The sequence below is a fragment of the Scyliorhinus torazame genome, chromosome 7 (genome assembly GCF_047496885.1).
Source record: "Scyliorhinus torazame isolate Kashiwa2021f chromosome 7, sScyTor2.1, whole genome shotgun sequence".
In the NCBI taxonomy this organism is placed as follows: domain Eukaryota; kingdom Metazoa; phylum Chordata; class Chondrichthyes; order Carcharhiniformes; family Scyliorhinidae; genus Scyliorhinus; species Scyliorhinus torazame.
Genome location: NC_092713.1, coordinates 162,680,246 through 162,695,836, shown reverse-complemented (window position 1 = coordinate 162,695,836; position 15,591 = coordinate 162,680,246). Strand labels below are relative to the sequence as shown.

At 43.7% G+C, this 15,591-nt stretch overlaps 1 protein-coding gene across 1 annotated transcript in view; it reads right to left on the bottom strand.

Moving 5' to 3' along the window:
* LOC140427361 (regulator of G-protein signaling protein-like) overlaps positions 1-14,495 on the bottom strand; it is a 523,624-nt gene extending 509,129 nt beyond the window's left edge. Inside the window, exon 1 of the mRNA XM_072512910.1 lies at positions 14,288-14,495. Within this exon, the coding sequence (XP_072369011.1) occupies positions 14,288-14,495 (208 nt within the window). The remainder of the gene's footprint in view (positions 1-14,287) is intronic.
* Between the last annotated feature and the right edge of the window lie 1,096 nt (positions 14,496-15,591).

Sequence of the window (15,591 nt, the reverse complement as noted above, 5' to 3'; positions counted from 1 at the left end):
TATATAAACCACCCAAACCACTCGATTAGATTCCAGTCTGTACATCACTCCCGGGTCTCTGTTATTCTATATATAAACCACCCCAACCCCTCGATTAGTTTCCAGTCTGTAACTCACTCCCGGGATCTGTTATTCTATATATGAACCACGCAAACCCCTCGATTAGAATCCAGTCTGTAACTCACTCTCGGTTATCTGTTATTCTACATATAAACCACCCAAACCCCTTGATTAGATTCCAGTCTGTAACTCACTCCCGGGTATCTGTTATTCTATCTATAAACCACCCAAACCCCTTGATTAGATTCCAGTCTGTAACTCACTTCCGGGTACCTGTTATTCAATACATAAACCACCCGAACCCCTCGATTAGATTCCAGTCTGTAACTCACTCCTGGGTATCTGTGATTCTATATATAAACCACCCGAAACCCTCGATTAGATTCCAGTCTGTAACTCACTCCCGGGTATCTGTTATTCTATATATAATCCCACCCAAACACCTCGATTAGATTCCAGTCTGTAACTCCCTCGCAGGTATCTGTTGTTCTATATATAAACCACTTAAACCACTCGATTAGATTCCAGTCTGTAACTCACTCCCGGTTATCTGTTATTCTGTGGAGAACCACCCAATCGCCTCGATTAGACTCCAGTCTGTAACTCACTCCCAGGTATCTGTTATAGAACATAGAACATAGAACAATACAGCGCAGTACAGGCGCTTCGGCCCACGATGTTGCACCGAAACAAAAGCCATCTAACCTACACTATGCCATTATCATCCATATGTTTATCCAATAAACTTTGAAATGCCCTCAATGTTGGCGAGTTCACTACTGTAGCAGGTAGGGCATTCCACGGCCTCACTACTCTTTGCGTAAAGAACCTACCTCTGACCTCTGTCCTATATCTATTACCCCTCAGTTTAAAGTTATGTCCCCTCGTGCCAGCCATATCCATCCGCGGGAGAAGGCTCTCACTGTCCACCCTGTTATTCTATATATAAACCACCCAAATCCCTCGATTAAATTCCAGTCTGTAACTCACTCCCTGGTATCTGTTGTTCTATATATAAACCACCCAAACCACTCGATTAGATTCCAGTCTGTACATCACTCCCGGGTCTCTGTTATTCTATATATAAACCACCCCAACCCCTCGATTAGTTTCCAGTCTGTAACTCACTCCCGGGATCTGTTATTCTATATATGAACCACGCAAACCCCTCGATTAGAATCCAGTCTGTAACTCACTCTCGGTTATCTGTTATTCTACATATAAACCACCCAAACCCCTTGATTAGATTCCAGTCTGTAACTCACTCCCGGGTATCTGTTATTCTATCTATAAACCACCCAAACCCCTTGATTAGATTCCAGTCTGTAACTCGCTTCCGGGTACCTGTTATTCAATACATAAACCACCCGAACCCCTCGATTAGATTCCAGTCTGTAACTCACTCCTGGGTATCTGTGATTCTATATATAAACCACCCGAAACCCTCGATTAGATTCCAGTCTGTAACTCACTCCCGGGTATCTGTTATTCTATATATAATCCCACCCAAACACCTCGATTAGATTCCAGTCTGTAACTCCCTCGCAGGTATCTGTTGTTCTATATATAAACCACTTAAACCACTCGATTAGATTCCAGTCTGTAACTCACTCCCGGTTATCTGTTATTCTGTGGAGAACCACCCAATCGCCTTGATTAGACTCCAGTCTGTAACTCACTCCCGGGTCTCTGTTATTCTATATATAAACCACCCAAATCCCTCGATTAAATTCCAGTCTGTAATCACTCCCTGGTATCTGTTGTTCTATATATAAACCACCCAAACCACTCGATTAGATTCCAGTCTGTACATCACACCCGGGTCTCTGTTATTCTATATATAAACCACCCCAACCCCTCGATTAGTTTCCAGTCTGTAACTCACTCCCGGGATCTGTTATTCTATATATAAACCACCCAAAACCCTCGATTAGATTCCAGTCTGTAAATCACTTCCGGTATCTGTTTTTCTCTATATAAACCACGCAAACCCCTCGATTAGATTCCAGTCTGTAACTCACTCCCGGTATCTGTTTTTCTATATATAAATCACCCAAACCCCTCGATTAGATTCCAGTCTGTAACTCACTCCCGGTATCTGTTTTTCTATATATAAACTACCCAAACCCCTCGATTAGATTCCAGTCTGTAACTCACTCCCGGTATCTGTTTTTCTATATATAAATCACCCAAACCCCTCGATTAGATTCCAGTCTGTAACTCACTCCAGGGTACCTGTTATTCTATATATAAACTACCCAAACCCCTAGATTAGATTCCAGTCTGTAACTCACTCCCGGGTATCTGCTATTCTCTCTATAAACCACCCAAACCCCTCGATTAGATTCCAGTCTGTAACTCACTTCCGGGTATCTGTTATTCTATATATAAACCACCCAAACCCCACGATTAGATTCCAGTCTGGAACTCAGTCCCGGGTATCTGTTATTCTATATATAAACCAACTAAACCCCTCGATTAGATTCCAGTCTGTAACTCACTCCCGGGTATCTGTTATTCAATATATAAACCACCCAAACCCCTCAATTAGATTCCAGTCTGTAACTCACTCCCGGTATCTGTTATTCTACTTATAAACCACCAGAACCCCTCGATTAGATTCCAGTCTGTAACTCACTCCCGGGTATCTGTTATTCTACATAAAAACCACCGGAATCCCTCGATTAGATTCCAGTCTGTAACACATTGCCAGGTATCTGTTATTCTATAAAAAAACACCCAAGCCCCTTGATTAGATTCCAGCCAGTGACTCACTCCCGGGTATCTATTATTCTATATATAAACCACACGAACCCCTCGATTAGATACCAGTCTGTAACTCACTCCCGGGTCTCTGTTATTCTATATATAAACCATCCAAATCCCTCGATTAGATTCCAGCCTGTGACTCACTCCCGGGTCTCTGTTATTCTATATATGAACCACGCAATCCCCTCGATTAGATTCCAGTCTGTAACTCACTCCCGGGTCTCTGTTATTCTATGTATAAACCACCCAAACCCCTCGATTAAAATCCAGTCTGTAACTCACTCTCGGGTATCTGTTATTCTACATATAAACCACCCAAACCCCTTTATTAGATTCCAGTCTGTAACTCACTCCCGAGTATCTCTGTTATTCTATATATAAACCACCGAAACCCCCCGATTAGATTCCAGTCTGTAACTCACTCCCGGGTATCTGTTATTCTATCTATAAACCACCCAAACCCCTTGATTAGATTCCAGTCTGTAACTCACTTCCGGGTACCTGTTATTCAATACATAAACCACCCGAACCCCTCGATTAGATTCCAGTCTGTAACTCACTCCTGGGTATCTGTGATTCTATATATAAACCACCCGAAACCCTCGATTAGATTCCAGTCTGTAACTCACTCCCGGGTATCTGTTATTCTATATATAATCCCACCCAAACACCTCGATTAGATTCCAGTCAGTAGCTCCCTCGCGGGTATCTGTTGTTCTATATATAAACCACTTAAACCACTCGATTAGATATCAGTTTGTAACTCACTCCCGGTTATCTGTTATTCTGTGGAGAACCACCCAATCGCCTTGATTAGACTCCAGTCTGTAACTCACTCCCGGGTCTCTGTTATTCTATATATAAACCACCCAAATCCCTCGATTAAATTCCAGTCAGTAATCACTCCCTGGTATCTGTTGTTCTATATATAAACCACCCAAACCACTCGATTAGATTCCAGTCTGTACATCACTCCCGGGTCTCTGTTATTCTATATATAAACCACCCCAACCCCTCGATTAGTTTCCAGTCTGTAACTCACTCCCGGGATCTGTTATTCTATATATAAACCACCCAAACCCCTCGATTAGATTCCAGTATGTAACTCACTCCCGGTATCTGTTTTTCTATATATAAACTACCCAAACCCCTCGATTAGATTCCAGTCTGTAACTCACTCCTGGGTACCTGTTATTCTATATATAAACTACCCAAACCCCTAGATTAGGTTCCAGTCTGTAACTCACTCCCGGGTATCTGCTATTCTCTCGATAAACCACCCAAACCCCTCGATTAGATTCCAGTCTGTAACTCACTTCCGGGTATCTGTTATTCTATATATAAACCACCCAAACCCCACGATTAGATTCCAGTCTGGAACTCAGTCCCGGGTATCTGTTATTCTATATATAAACCACCTAAACCCCTCGATTAGATTCCAGTCTGTAACTCACTCCCGGGTATCTGTTTTTCAATATATAAACCACCCAAACCCCTCAATTAGATTCCAGTCTGTAACTCACTCCCGGTATCTGTTATTCTACTTATAAACCACCAGAACCCCTCGATTAGATTCCAGTCTGTAACTCACTCCCGGGTATCTGTTATTCTACATAAAAACCACCGGAATCCCTCGATTAGATTCCAGTCTGTAACACATTGCCAGGTATCTGTTATTCTATAAAAAAACACCCAAGCCCCTTGATTAGATTCCAGCCAGTGACTCACTCCCGGGTATCTATTATTCTATATATAAACCACCCGAACCCCTCGATTAGATACCAGTCTGTAACTCACTCCCGGGTCTCTGTTATTCTATATATAAACCACCCAAATCCCTCGATTAGATTCCAGCCTGTGACTCACTCCCGGGTCTCTGTTATTCTATATATGAACCACGCAATCCCCTCGATTAGATTCCAGTCTGTAACTCACTCCCGGGTCTCTGTTATTCTATGTATAAACCACCCAAACCCCTCGATTAGAATCCAGTCTGTAACTCACTCTCGGGTATCTGTTATTCTACATATAAACCACCCAAACCCCTTTATTAGATTCCAGTCTGTAACTCACTCCCGGGTATCTCTGTTATTCTATATATAAACCACCGAAACCCCCCGATTAGATTCCAGTCTGTAACTCACTCCCGGGTATCTGTTATTCATTACATAAACCACCCGAACCCCTCGATTAGATTCCAGTCTGTAAATCACTCCCGGGTAACTGTTATTCTATATATAACCACCCAAATCCCTCGATTAGATTCCAATCTGCAACTCATTCCCGGGTATCTGTTATTCTATATATAATCCCACCCAAACACCTCGGTTAGATTCCAGTCTGTAACTCACTCCCGGGTATCTGTTATTCTATATATAAACCACCCGAACCCCTCGATTAGATTCCAGTCTGTAACTCACTCCCGGGTATCTGTTATTCCATATATAAACTACCTAAACCCCTCGATTAGATTCCAGTCTGTAACTCACTCCCGGGTATCTGTTATTCAATATATAAACCACCCAAACCCCTCAATTACATTCCAGTCTGTAACTCACTCCCGGGTATCTGTTAATCTACTTATAAACCACCAGAACCCCTCGATTAGATACCAGTCTGTAACACATTGCCGGGTACCTGTTATTGTATAAAAAACCACCCAAGCCCCTTGATTAGATTCCAGCCTGTGACTCACTCCCGGGTATCTGTTATTCTGTATATAAACCAGTCAAACTCCTCGATTAGATTCCAGTCTGTAACTCACTCCCGGGTATCTGTTATTCTATATATAAACCACCCAAACCCCTCAATTAGATTCCAGTCTGTTATTCACACCGGGCATCTGTTATTCTACATATAAACCACCCAAACACCTCGATTAGATTCCAGTTCGTAACTCACTCCCGGGTATCTGTTATTCTATATATAAACCACACAAACCCCTCAATTAGATTCAAGTCTGTAACTCAGTCCCGGGTATCTGTTATTCTACTTATAAACCACCAGAACCCCTCGATTAGATCCCAGTCTGTAACTCACTCCCGGATATCTGTTATTCTGTATACAAACCACCCAAACCCCTCGATTAGATTCCAGTCTGTAACTCACTTCCAGGTATCTGTTATTCTATATATAAACCACCCAAACCCCTCGATTAGATTCCAGTCTCTAACTCACTCCCGGGTATCTGTTATTCTATACATAAACCACCCAAACCCCTTGATTAGATTCCAGCCTGTAACTCACTCCCGGGTATCTGTTATTCTATATATAAACCACCCAATCCCCTCGATTAGATTCCAGTCCGTAACTCACTCCCGGGTATCTGTTATTCTGTATATAAACCACCCAAACCCCTCGATTAGATTCCAGTCTGTAACTCACTCCCGGGTATCTGTTATTCTGTATATAAACCACCCAAACCCCACAATTAGATTCCAGTCTGTAACTCACTCCCGGGTATCTGTTATTCTATATGTAAACCACCCAAATCCCTCGATTAGATTCCAGTCTGCAACTCACTCCCGGGTATCTGTTATTCTGTATATAAACCACCCAAACCCCTCGATTAGATTCCAGTCTCTAACTCACTCCCGGGTATCTGTAATTCTATATATAAACCACCCATACTCCTCGATTAGATTCCAGTCTGTAACTCACTCCCAGGTATCTGTTACTCTATATATAAACCACCCAAAACCCTCGATTAGATTCCAGTCTCTAACTCACTCCCGGGTATCTGTTATTCTATATATAATCCCACCCAAACCCCTCGATTAGATTCCAGTCTGTCACTCACTCCTGGGTATCTTTTATTCTGTATATAAACCATCCAAACCCCTCGATTAGATTGCAGTCTGTAACTCACTCCCGGGTATCTGTTATTCTATACAAAAACCACCCGGTCCCCTCAATTAGATTCCAGTCTGTAACACACTCCCGGGTATCTGTTATTCTCTATATAAACCACCCAAACCCCTTGATTAGATTCCAGTCTGTAACTCACTTCCGGGTACCTGTTATTCAATACATAAACCACCCGAACCCCTCGATTAGATTCCAGTCTGTAACTCACTCCTGGGTATCTGTGATTCTATATATAAACCACCCGAAACCCTCGATTAGATTCCAGTCTGTAACTCACTCCCGGGTATCTGTTATTCTATATATAATCCCACCCAAACACCTCGATTAGATTCCAGTCTGTAGCTCCCTCGCAGGTATCTGTTGTTCTATATATAAACCACTTAAACCACTCGATTAGATTCCAGTCTGTAACTCACTCCCGGTTATCTGTTATTCTGTGGAGAACCACCCAATCGCCTTGATTAGACTCCAGTCTGTAACTCACTCCCGGGTCTCTGTTATTCTATATATAAACCACCCAAATCCCTCGATTAAATTCCAGTCTGTAATCACTCCCTGGTATCTGTTGTTCTATATATAAACCACCCAAACCACTCGATTAGATTCCAGTCTGTACATCACTCCCGGGTCTCTGTTATTCTATATATAAACCACCCCAACCCCTCGATTAGTTTCCAGTCTGTAACTCACTCCCGGGATCTGTTATTCTATATATAAACCACCCAAAACCCTCGATTAGATTCCAGTCTGTAAATCACTTCCGGTATCTGTTTTTCTCTATATAAACCACGCAAACCCCTCGATTAGATTCCAGTCTGTAACTCACTCCCGGTATCTGTTTTTCTATATATAAATCACCCAAACCCCTCGATTAGATTCCAGTCTGTAACTCACTCCCGGTATCTGTTTTTCTATATATAAACTACCCAAACCCCTCGATTAGATTCCAGTCTGTAACTCACTCCCGGTATCTGTTGTTCTATATATAAACCACCCAAACCACTCGATTAGATTCCAGTCTGTACATCACTCCCGGGTCTCTGTTATTCTATATATAAACCACCCCAACCCCTCGATTAGTTTCCAGTCTGTAACTCACTCCCGGGATCTGTTATTCTATATATAAACCACCCAAAACCCTCGATTAGATTCCAGTCTGTAAATCACTTCCGGTATCTGTTTTTCTCTATATAAACCACGCAAACCCCTCGATTAGATTCCAGTCTGTAACTCACTCCCGGTATCTGTTTTTCTATATATAAATCACCCAAACCCCTCGATTAGATTCCAGTCTGTAACTCACTCCCGGTATCTGTTTTTCTATATATAAACTACCCAAACCCCTCGATTAGATTCCAGTCTGTAACTCACTCCCGGTATCTGTTTTTCTATATATAAATCACCCAAACCCCTCGATTAGATTCCAGTCTGTAACTCACTCCTGGGTACCTGTTATTCTATATATAAACTACCCAAACCCCTAGATTAGATTCCAGTCTGTAACTCACTCCCGGGTATCTGCTATTCTCTCTATAAACCACCCAAACCCCTCGATTAGATTCCAGTCTGTAACTCACTTCCGGGTATCTGTTATTCTACATAAAAACCACCGGAATCACTCGATTAGATTCCAGTCTGTAACACATTGCCAGGTATCTGTTATTCTATAAAAAAACACCCAAGCCCCTTGATTAGATTCCAGCCAGTGACTCACTCCCGGGTATCTATTATTCTATATATAAACCACACGAACCCCTCGATTAGATACCAGTCTGTAACTCACTCCCGGGTCTCTGTTATTCTATATATAAACCATCCAAATCCCTCGATTAGATTCCAGCCTGTGACTCACTCCCGGGTCTCTGTTATTCTATATATGAACCACGCAATCCCCTCGATTAGATTCCAGTCTGTAACTCACTCCCGGGTCACTGTTATTCTACATATAAACCACCCAAACCCCTTTATTAGATTCCAGTCTGTAACTCACTCCCGAGTATCTCTGTTATTCTATATATAAACCACCGAAACCCCCCGATTAGATTCCAGTCTGTAACTCACTCCCGGGTATCTGTTATTCTATCTATAAACCACCCAAACCCCTTGATTAGATTCCAGTCTGTAACTCACTTCCGGGTACCTGTTATTCAATACATAAACCACCCGAACCCCTCGATTAGATTCCAGTCTGTAACTCACTCCTGGGTATCTGTGATTCTATATATAAACCACCCGAAACCCTCGATTAGATTCCAGTCTGTAACTCACTCCCGGGTATCTGTTATTCTATATATAATCCCACCCAAACACCTCGATTAGATTCCAGTCAGTAGCTCCCTCGCGGGTATCTGTTGTTCTATATATAAACCACTTAAACCACTCGATTAGATTCCAGTCTGTAACTCACTCCCGGTTATCTGTTATTCTGTGGAGAACCACCCAATCGCCTTGATTAGACTCCAGTCTGTAACTCACTCCCGGCTCTCTGTTATTCTATATATAAACCACCCAAATCCCTCGATTAAATTCCAGTCAGTAATCACTCCCTGGTATCTGTTGTTCTATATATAAACCACCCAAACCACTCGATTAGATTCCAGTCTGTACATCACTCCCGGGTCTCTGTTATTCTATATATAAACCACCCCAACCCCTCGATTAGTTTCCAGTCTGTAACTCACTCCCGGGATCTGTTATTCTATATATAAACCACCCAAACCCCTCGATTAGATTCCAGTCTGTAACTCACTCCCGGTATCTGTTTTTCTATATATAAACTACCCAAACCCCTCGATTAGATTCCAGTCTGTAACTCACTCCCGGTATCTGTTTTTCTATATATAAATCACCCAAACCCCTCGATTAGATTCCAGTCTGTAACTCACTCCTGGGTACCTGTTATTCTATATATAAACTACCCAAACCCCTAGATTAGATTCCAGTCTGTAACTCACTCCCGGGTATCTGCTATTCTCTCGATAAACCACCCAAACCCCTCGATTAGATTCCAGTCTGTAACTCACTTCCGGGTATCTGTTATTCTATATATAAACCACCCAAACCCCACGATTAGATTCCAGTCTGGAACTCAGTCCCGGGTATCTGTTATTCTATATATAAACCACCTAAACCCCTCGATTAGATTCCAGTCTGTAACTCACTCCCGGGTATCTGTTATTCAATATATAAACCACCCAAACCCCTCAATTAGATTCCAGTCTGTAACTCACTCCCGGTATCTGTTATTCTACTTATAAACCACCAGAACCCCTCGATTAGATTCCAGTCTGTAACTCACTCCCGGGTATCTGTTATTCTACATAAAAACCACCGGAATCCCTCGATTAGATTCCAGTCTGTAACACATTGCCAGGTATCTGTTATTCTATAAAAAAACACCCAAGCCCCTTGATTAGATTCCAGCCAGTGACTCACTCCCGGGTATCTATTATTCTATATATAAACCACCCGAACCCCTCGATTAGATACCAGTCTGTAACTCACTCCCGGGTCTCTGTTATTCTATATATAAACCACCCAAATCCCTCGATTAGATTCCAGCCTGTGACTCACTCCCGGGTCTCTGTTATTCTATATATGGACCACGCAATCCCCTCGATTAGATTCCAGTCTGTAACTCACTCCCGGGTCTCTGTTATTCTATGTATAAACCACCCAAACCCCTCGATTAGAATCCAGTCTGTAACTCACTCTCGGGTATCTGTTATTCTACATATAAACCACCCAAACCCCTTTATTAGATTCCAGTCTGTAACTCACTCCCGGGTATCTCTGTTATTCTATATATAAACCACCGAAACCCCCCGATTAGATTCCAGTCTGTAACTCACTCCCGGGTATCTGTTATTCTATGTATAAACCACCCAAACCCCTTGATTAGATTCCAGTCTGTAACTCACTTCCGGGTACCTGTTATTCATTACATAAACCACCCGAACCCCTCGATTAGATTCCAGTCTGTAAATCACTCCCGGGTAACTGTTATTCTATATATAACCACCCAAATCCCTCGATTAGATTCCAATCTGCAACTCATTCCCGGGTATCTGTTATTCTATATATAATCCCACCCAAACACCTCGGTTAGATTCCAGTCTGTAACTCACTCCCGGGTATCTGTTATTCTATATATAAACCACCCGAACCCCTCGATTAGATTCCAGTCTGTAACTCACTCCCGGGTATCTGTTATTCTATATATAAACTACCTAAACCCCTCGATTAGATTCCAGTCTGTAACTCACTCCCGGGTATCTGTTATTCAATATATAAACCACCCAAACCCCTCAATTACATTCCAGTCTGTAACTCACTCCCGGGTATCTGTTATTCTACTTATAAACCACCAGAACCCCTCGATTAGATACCAGTCTGTAACACATTGCCGGGTACCTGTTATTGTATAAAAAACCACCCAAGCCCCTTGATTAGATTCCAGCCTGTGACTCACTCCCGGGTATCTGTTATTCTGTATATAAACCAGTCAAACTCCTCGATTAGATTCCAGTCTGTAACTCACTCCCGGGTATCTGTTATTCTATATATAAACCACCCAAACCCCTCAATTAGATTCCAGTCTGTTATTCACACCGGGTATCTGTTATTCTACATATAAACCACCCAAACACCTCGATTAGATTCCAGTTCGTAACTCACTCCCGGGTATCTGTTATTCTATATATAAACCACACAAACCCCTCAATTAGATTCAAGTCTGTAACTCAGTCCCGGGTATCTGTTATTCTACTTATAAACCACCAGAACCCCTCGATTAGATTCCAGTCTGTAACTCACTCCCGGGTATCTGTTATTCAATATATAAACCACCCAAACCCCTCAATTACATTCCAGTCTGTAACTCACTCCCGGGTATCTGTTATTCTACTTATAAACCACCAGAACCCCTCGATTAGATACCAGTCTGTAACACATTGCCGGGTACCTGTTATTGTATAAAAAACCACCCAAGCCCCTTGATTAGATTCCAGCCTGTGACTCACTCCCGGGTATCTGTTATTCTGTATATAAACCAGTCAAACTCCTCGATTAGATTCCAGTCTGTAACTCACTCCCGGGTATCTGTTATTCTATATATAAACCACCCAAACCCCTCAATTAGATTCCAGTCTGTTATTCACACCGGGTATCTGTTATTCTACATATAAACCACCCAAACACCTCGATTAGATTCCAGTTCGTAACTCACTCCCGGGTATCTGTTATTCTATATATAAACCACACAAACCCCTCAATTAGATTCAAGTCTGTAACTCAGTCCCGGGTATCTGTTATTCTACTTATAAACCACCAGAACCCCTCGATTAGATCCCAGTCTGTAACTCACTCCCGGATATCTGTTATTCTGTATACAAACCACCCAAACCCCTCGATTAGATTCCAGTCTGTAACTCACTTCCAGGTATCTGTTATTCTATATATAAACCACCCAAACCCCTCGATTAGATTCCAGTCTCTAACTCACTCCCGGGTATCTGTTATTCTATACATAAACCACCCAAACCCCTTGATTAGATTCCAGCCTGTAACTCACTCCCGGGTATCTGTTATTCTATATATAAACCACCCAATCCCCTCGATTAGATTCCAGTCCGTAACTCACTCCCGGGTATCTGTTATTCTGTATATAAACCACCCAAACCCCTCGATTAGATTCCAGTCTGTAACTCACTCCCGGGTATCTGTTATTCTGTATATAAACCACCCAAACCCCACAATTAGATTCCAGTCTGTAACTCACTCCCGGGTATCTGTTATTCTATATGTAAACCACCCAAATCCCTCGATTAGATTCCAGTCTGCAACTCACTCCCGGGTATCTGTTATTCTGTATATAAACCACCCAAACCCCTCGATTAGATTCCAGTCTCTAACTCACTCCCGGGTATCTGTAATTCTATATATAAACCACCCATACTCCTCGATTAGATTCCAGTCTGTAACTCACTCCCAGGTATCTGTTACTCTATATATAAACCACCCAAAACCCTTGATTAGATTCCAGTCTCTAACTCACTCCCGGGTATCTGTTATTCTATATATAATCCCACCCAAACCCCTCGATTAGATTCCAGTCTGTCACTCACTCCTGGGTATCTTTTATTCTGTATATAAACCATCCAAACCCCTCGATTAGATTGCAGTCTGTAACTCACTCCCGGGTATCTGTTATTCTATACAAAAACCACCCGGTCCCCTCAATTAGATTCCAGTCTGTAACACACTCCCGGGTATCTGTTATTCTCTATATAAACCACCCGAACCCCTCGATTAGTTTCCAGTCTGTAACTCAATCCCGGGTACCTGTTATTCTATATATAAACCACCCAAACCCCTCGATTAGATCCCAGTCTGTAACTCACTCTCGGGTATCTCTTATTCTCTATATAAACCACCCAAACCTCTCGATTAGATTACATTCTGTAACTCACTCCCGGGTACCTGTTATTCTATATATAAACCACCCGAACCCCCCGATTAGATTCCAGTCTGTAACTCACTCCCGGGTATCTGTTATTCTATATATAAACCACCCGAACCCCTCGATTAGTTTCCAGTCTGTAACTCACTCCCGGGATCTGTTATTCAACATAAAAAACACCCGAACCCCTCGATTAGATTCCAGTCTGTAACTCACTCCCGGGTATCTATATTCTATATATAAACCACCCGAACCCCTTGATTGGTTTCCAGTCTGTAACTCACTCCCGGGATCTGTTATTCTACATAAAAACCACCAGAACCCCTCGATTAGATTCCAGTCTGTAACTCACTCCCGGGAATCTGTTTTTCTATATATAAAGCACCCAAACCCCACAATTTGATTATGTTGGGTGCTCTATCGAAGGGTCAGTGGAGACTCTACAGGCAGGATTATGCGGAATCCGCGGGGGACGCGAAAATCGCGCCCCGCCGCCGGCTTACCGATTCTCTAGCGTCGATTCTCGGGCACCCGCGGTTTCGCCAGCGCGCTGTTCGGAGGCCGTTGAAATCGCCTCCCCCACCCCGGCGATTCTCCTGGCTCCAACGGGCCGGTTGTCTGCCGTGTTCGGCCGAGTCCCGGTGGCGTGGGTTACTCAGATCCCACACGGCGGGACCTGGAAGGTGTGTCTGCGGTGGCCTGGCCTGCAATCGGTACCTACCGATTGGCGGATGGGCTGGTTCCGTGGGGGCCTATGTTCCTCCATGCCGGGCCCCTGTAGGGCTCCGCCATATTGCCCGGGGGCTGGTTCGGAGACGGGAACCCACGCCCATGCGGGGAATCACGCAGCCCGTTGCGCGAACTCGTGCCGGCCAACCTAATCCCCTAGGCAAGTGAGCATTCCTCATCATCGGGGACCGTTGACGTCGGAGTGGTTGGCGTCACTTTTCAAGCCGGTGTCAGAACTTGGCCGCGGGATTGGAGAATCCCGGCCTACAAGTTGAATGGCCTCCTTCTGCACTGTCGAGATTCTATGATTCTATATTCCAGTCTGTAACACCCTTCAGGTACAATGATCTTTCTGACCATTACAGATATGATTGGTTCCCTTGGTGACTGTACTTCACCTACCTGCGTTGATATTCGGATTGAAGAAGCTGCCGAGAATCCATTTGATTGAGCGCAGCCTCTCTTTCTCTGTCCGAAGGCTGTGGAGATCCTCCACTGTCTGCCAGAAGTTCAGAGGAGCATCTGCACCGTATGCTTCCAGAAACCTCTGGAAGAAGATCATGGCCAGTGGATTTGTCAGCACATCCGTCAGGCTCCTGCCAAGGCACATGGTAGGTTAGAGATCAAAGGTTGTTCTAGCCCAGAGCCCACGCCCACACTAAACCTGCCATCAATAGATTGCCAGGATCCCGGAAGAGAACCCAAATATTTGCAATTTGTACAACTGTGAGGAAAGGATACGTAAAGGATACTTAAAGGATGGCTCTGACCAATAGGTATCTTTTATGTTACACAAACTTCAATTTAAACACAGAATTAACCACATTAACATGAAAGAAATAGCTTCACAGTTAACAGGCGCGATTTTCCCACCACACTGCGGATGGCTCCTAGTCCATTAAATCAGGTGCATAGTGGAAGAGGCTGAAAATGGTTTCCCACCAGTCGCCGAGCTATGTGCGATGCACCCAGACAGCTCCACCCGACGCAATCTAGATCACGCTCTCACTGGGCATGATCCAGATCAGCATATTGAAATGAGACATTAGGTTAATTTAATTATATGGCAGCCCATTTAGGCCACAGTTTCCCTGGTCCCGGCATTCAGCAGCCCCACCGGTGGGGTCCCACACTGGCACAAATTAGTGCTGGTCTCCAGAACTGGAAACCAGAGGGTCAGGCCAGAGGGCTCGGAGGCCATTGAAATTCCCGGGTGGTTGAAAACAGGGCAGGGGTGCCAGGTTGGCACTGCTAGGGTGCCAAGTGGAACAGCCAAGGGGCAGCGCAGCATCTGAGGGGGGCCATTCCCATGAAAGGGTGCATGGTGGGGAGGCTATGAAGGATGGGGAGGATGAAGGGGGGCTTGAAAAGGGATGTACTGGAAGGGGGGACCTTATAGGTAGGGGGCCCTCACCGACTCCATAGCAGGTGTGCTCACTCGTGGAGACCTTCAACCTCACATTGGGATCTGCAAAATCTTTGAAAATGGCGTCCATGGGCGGCACGGTGGCGCAGTGGTTAGCACTGCTGCCTCACGACGCCGAGACACGGGTTTGATCTCGGCCGGGTCACTGTCCATGTGGAGTTTGCACATTCTCTCCGTGTCTGCTTGGGTCTCACCCCCACAACACAAAGATGTGCAAGTTAGGTGAATTGGCCCTTAATTGGAAAAAAAAATTGGATACTTTAAATTTATTTATTAAAAA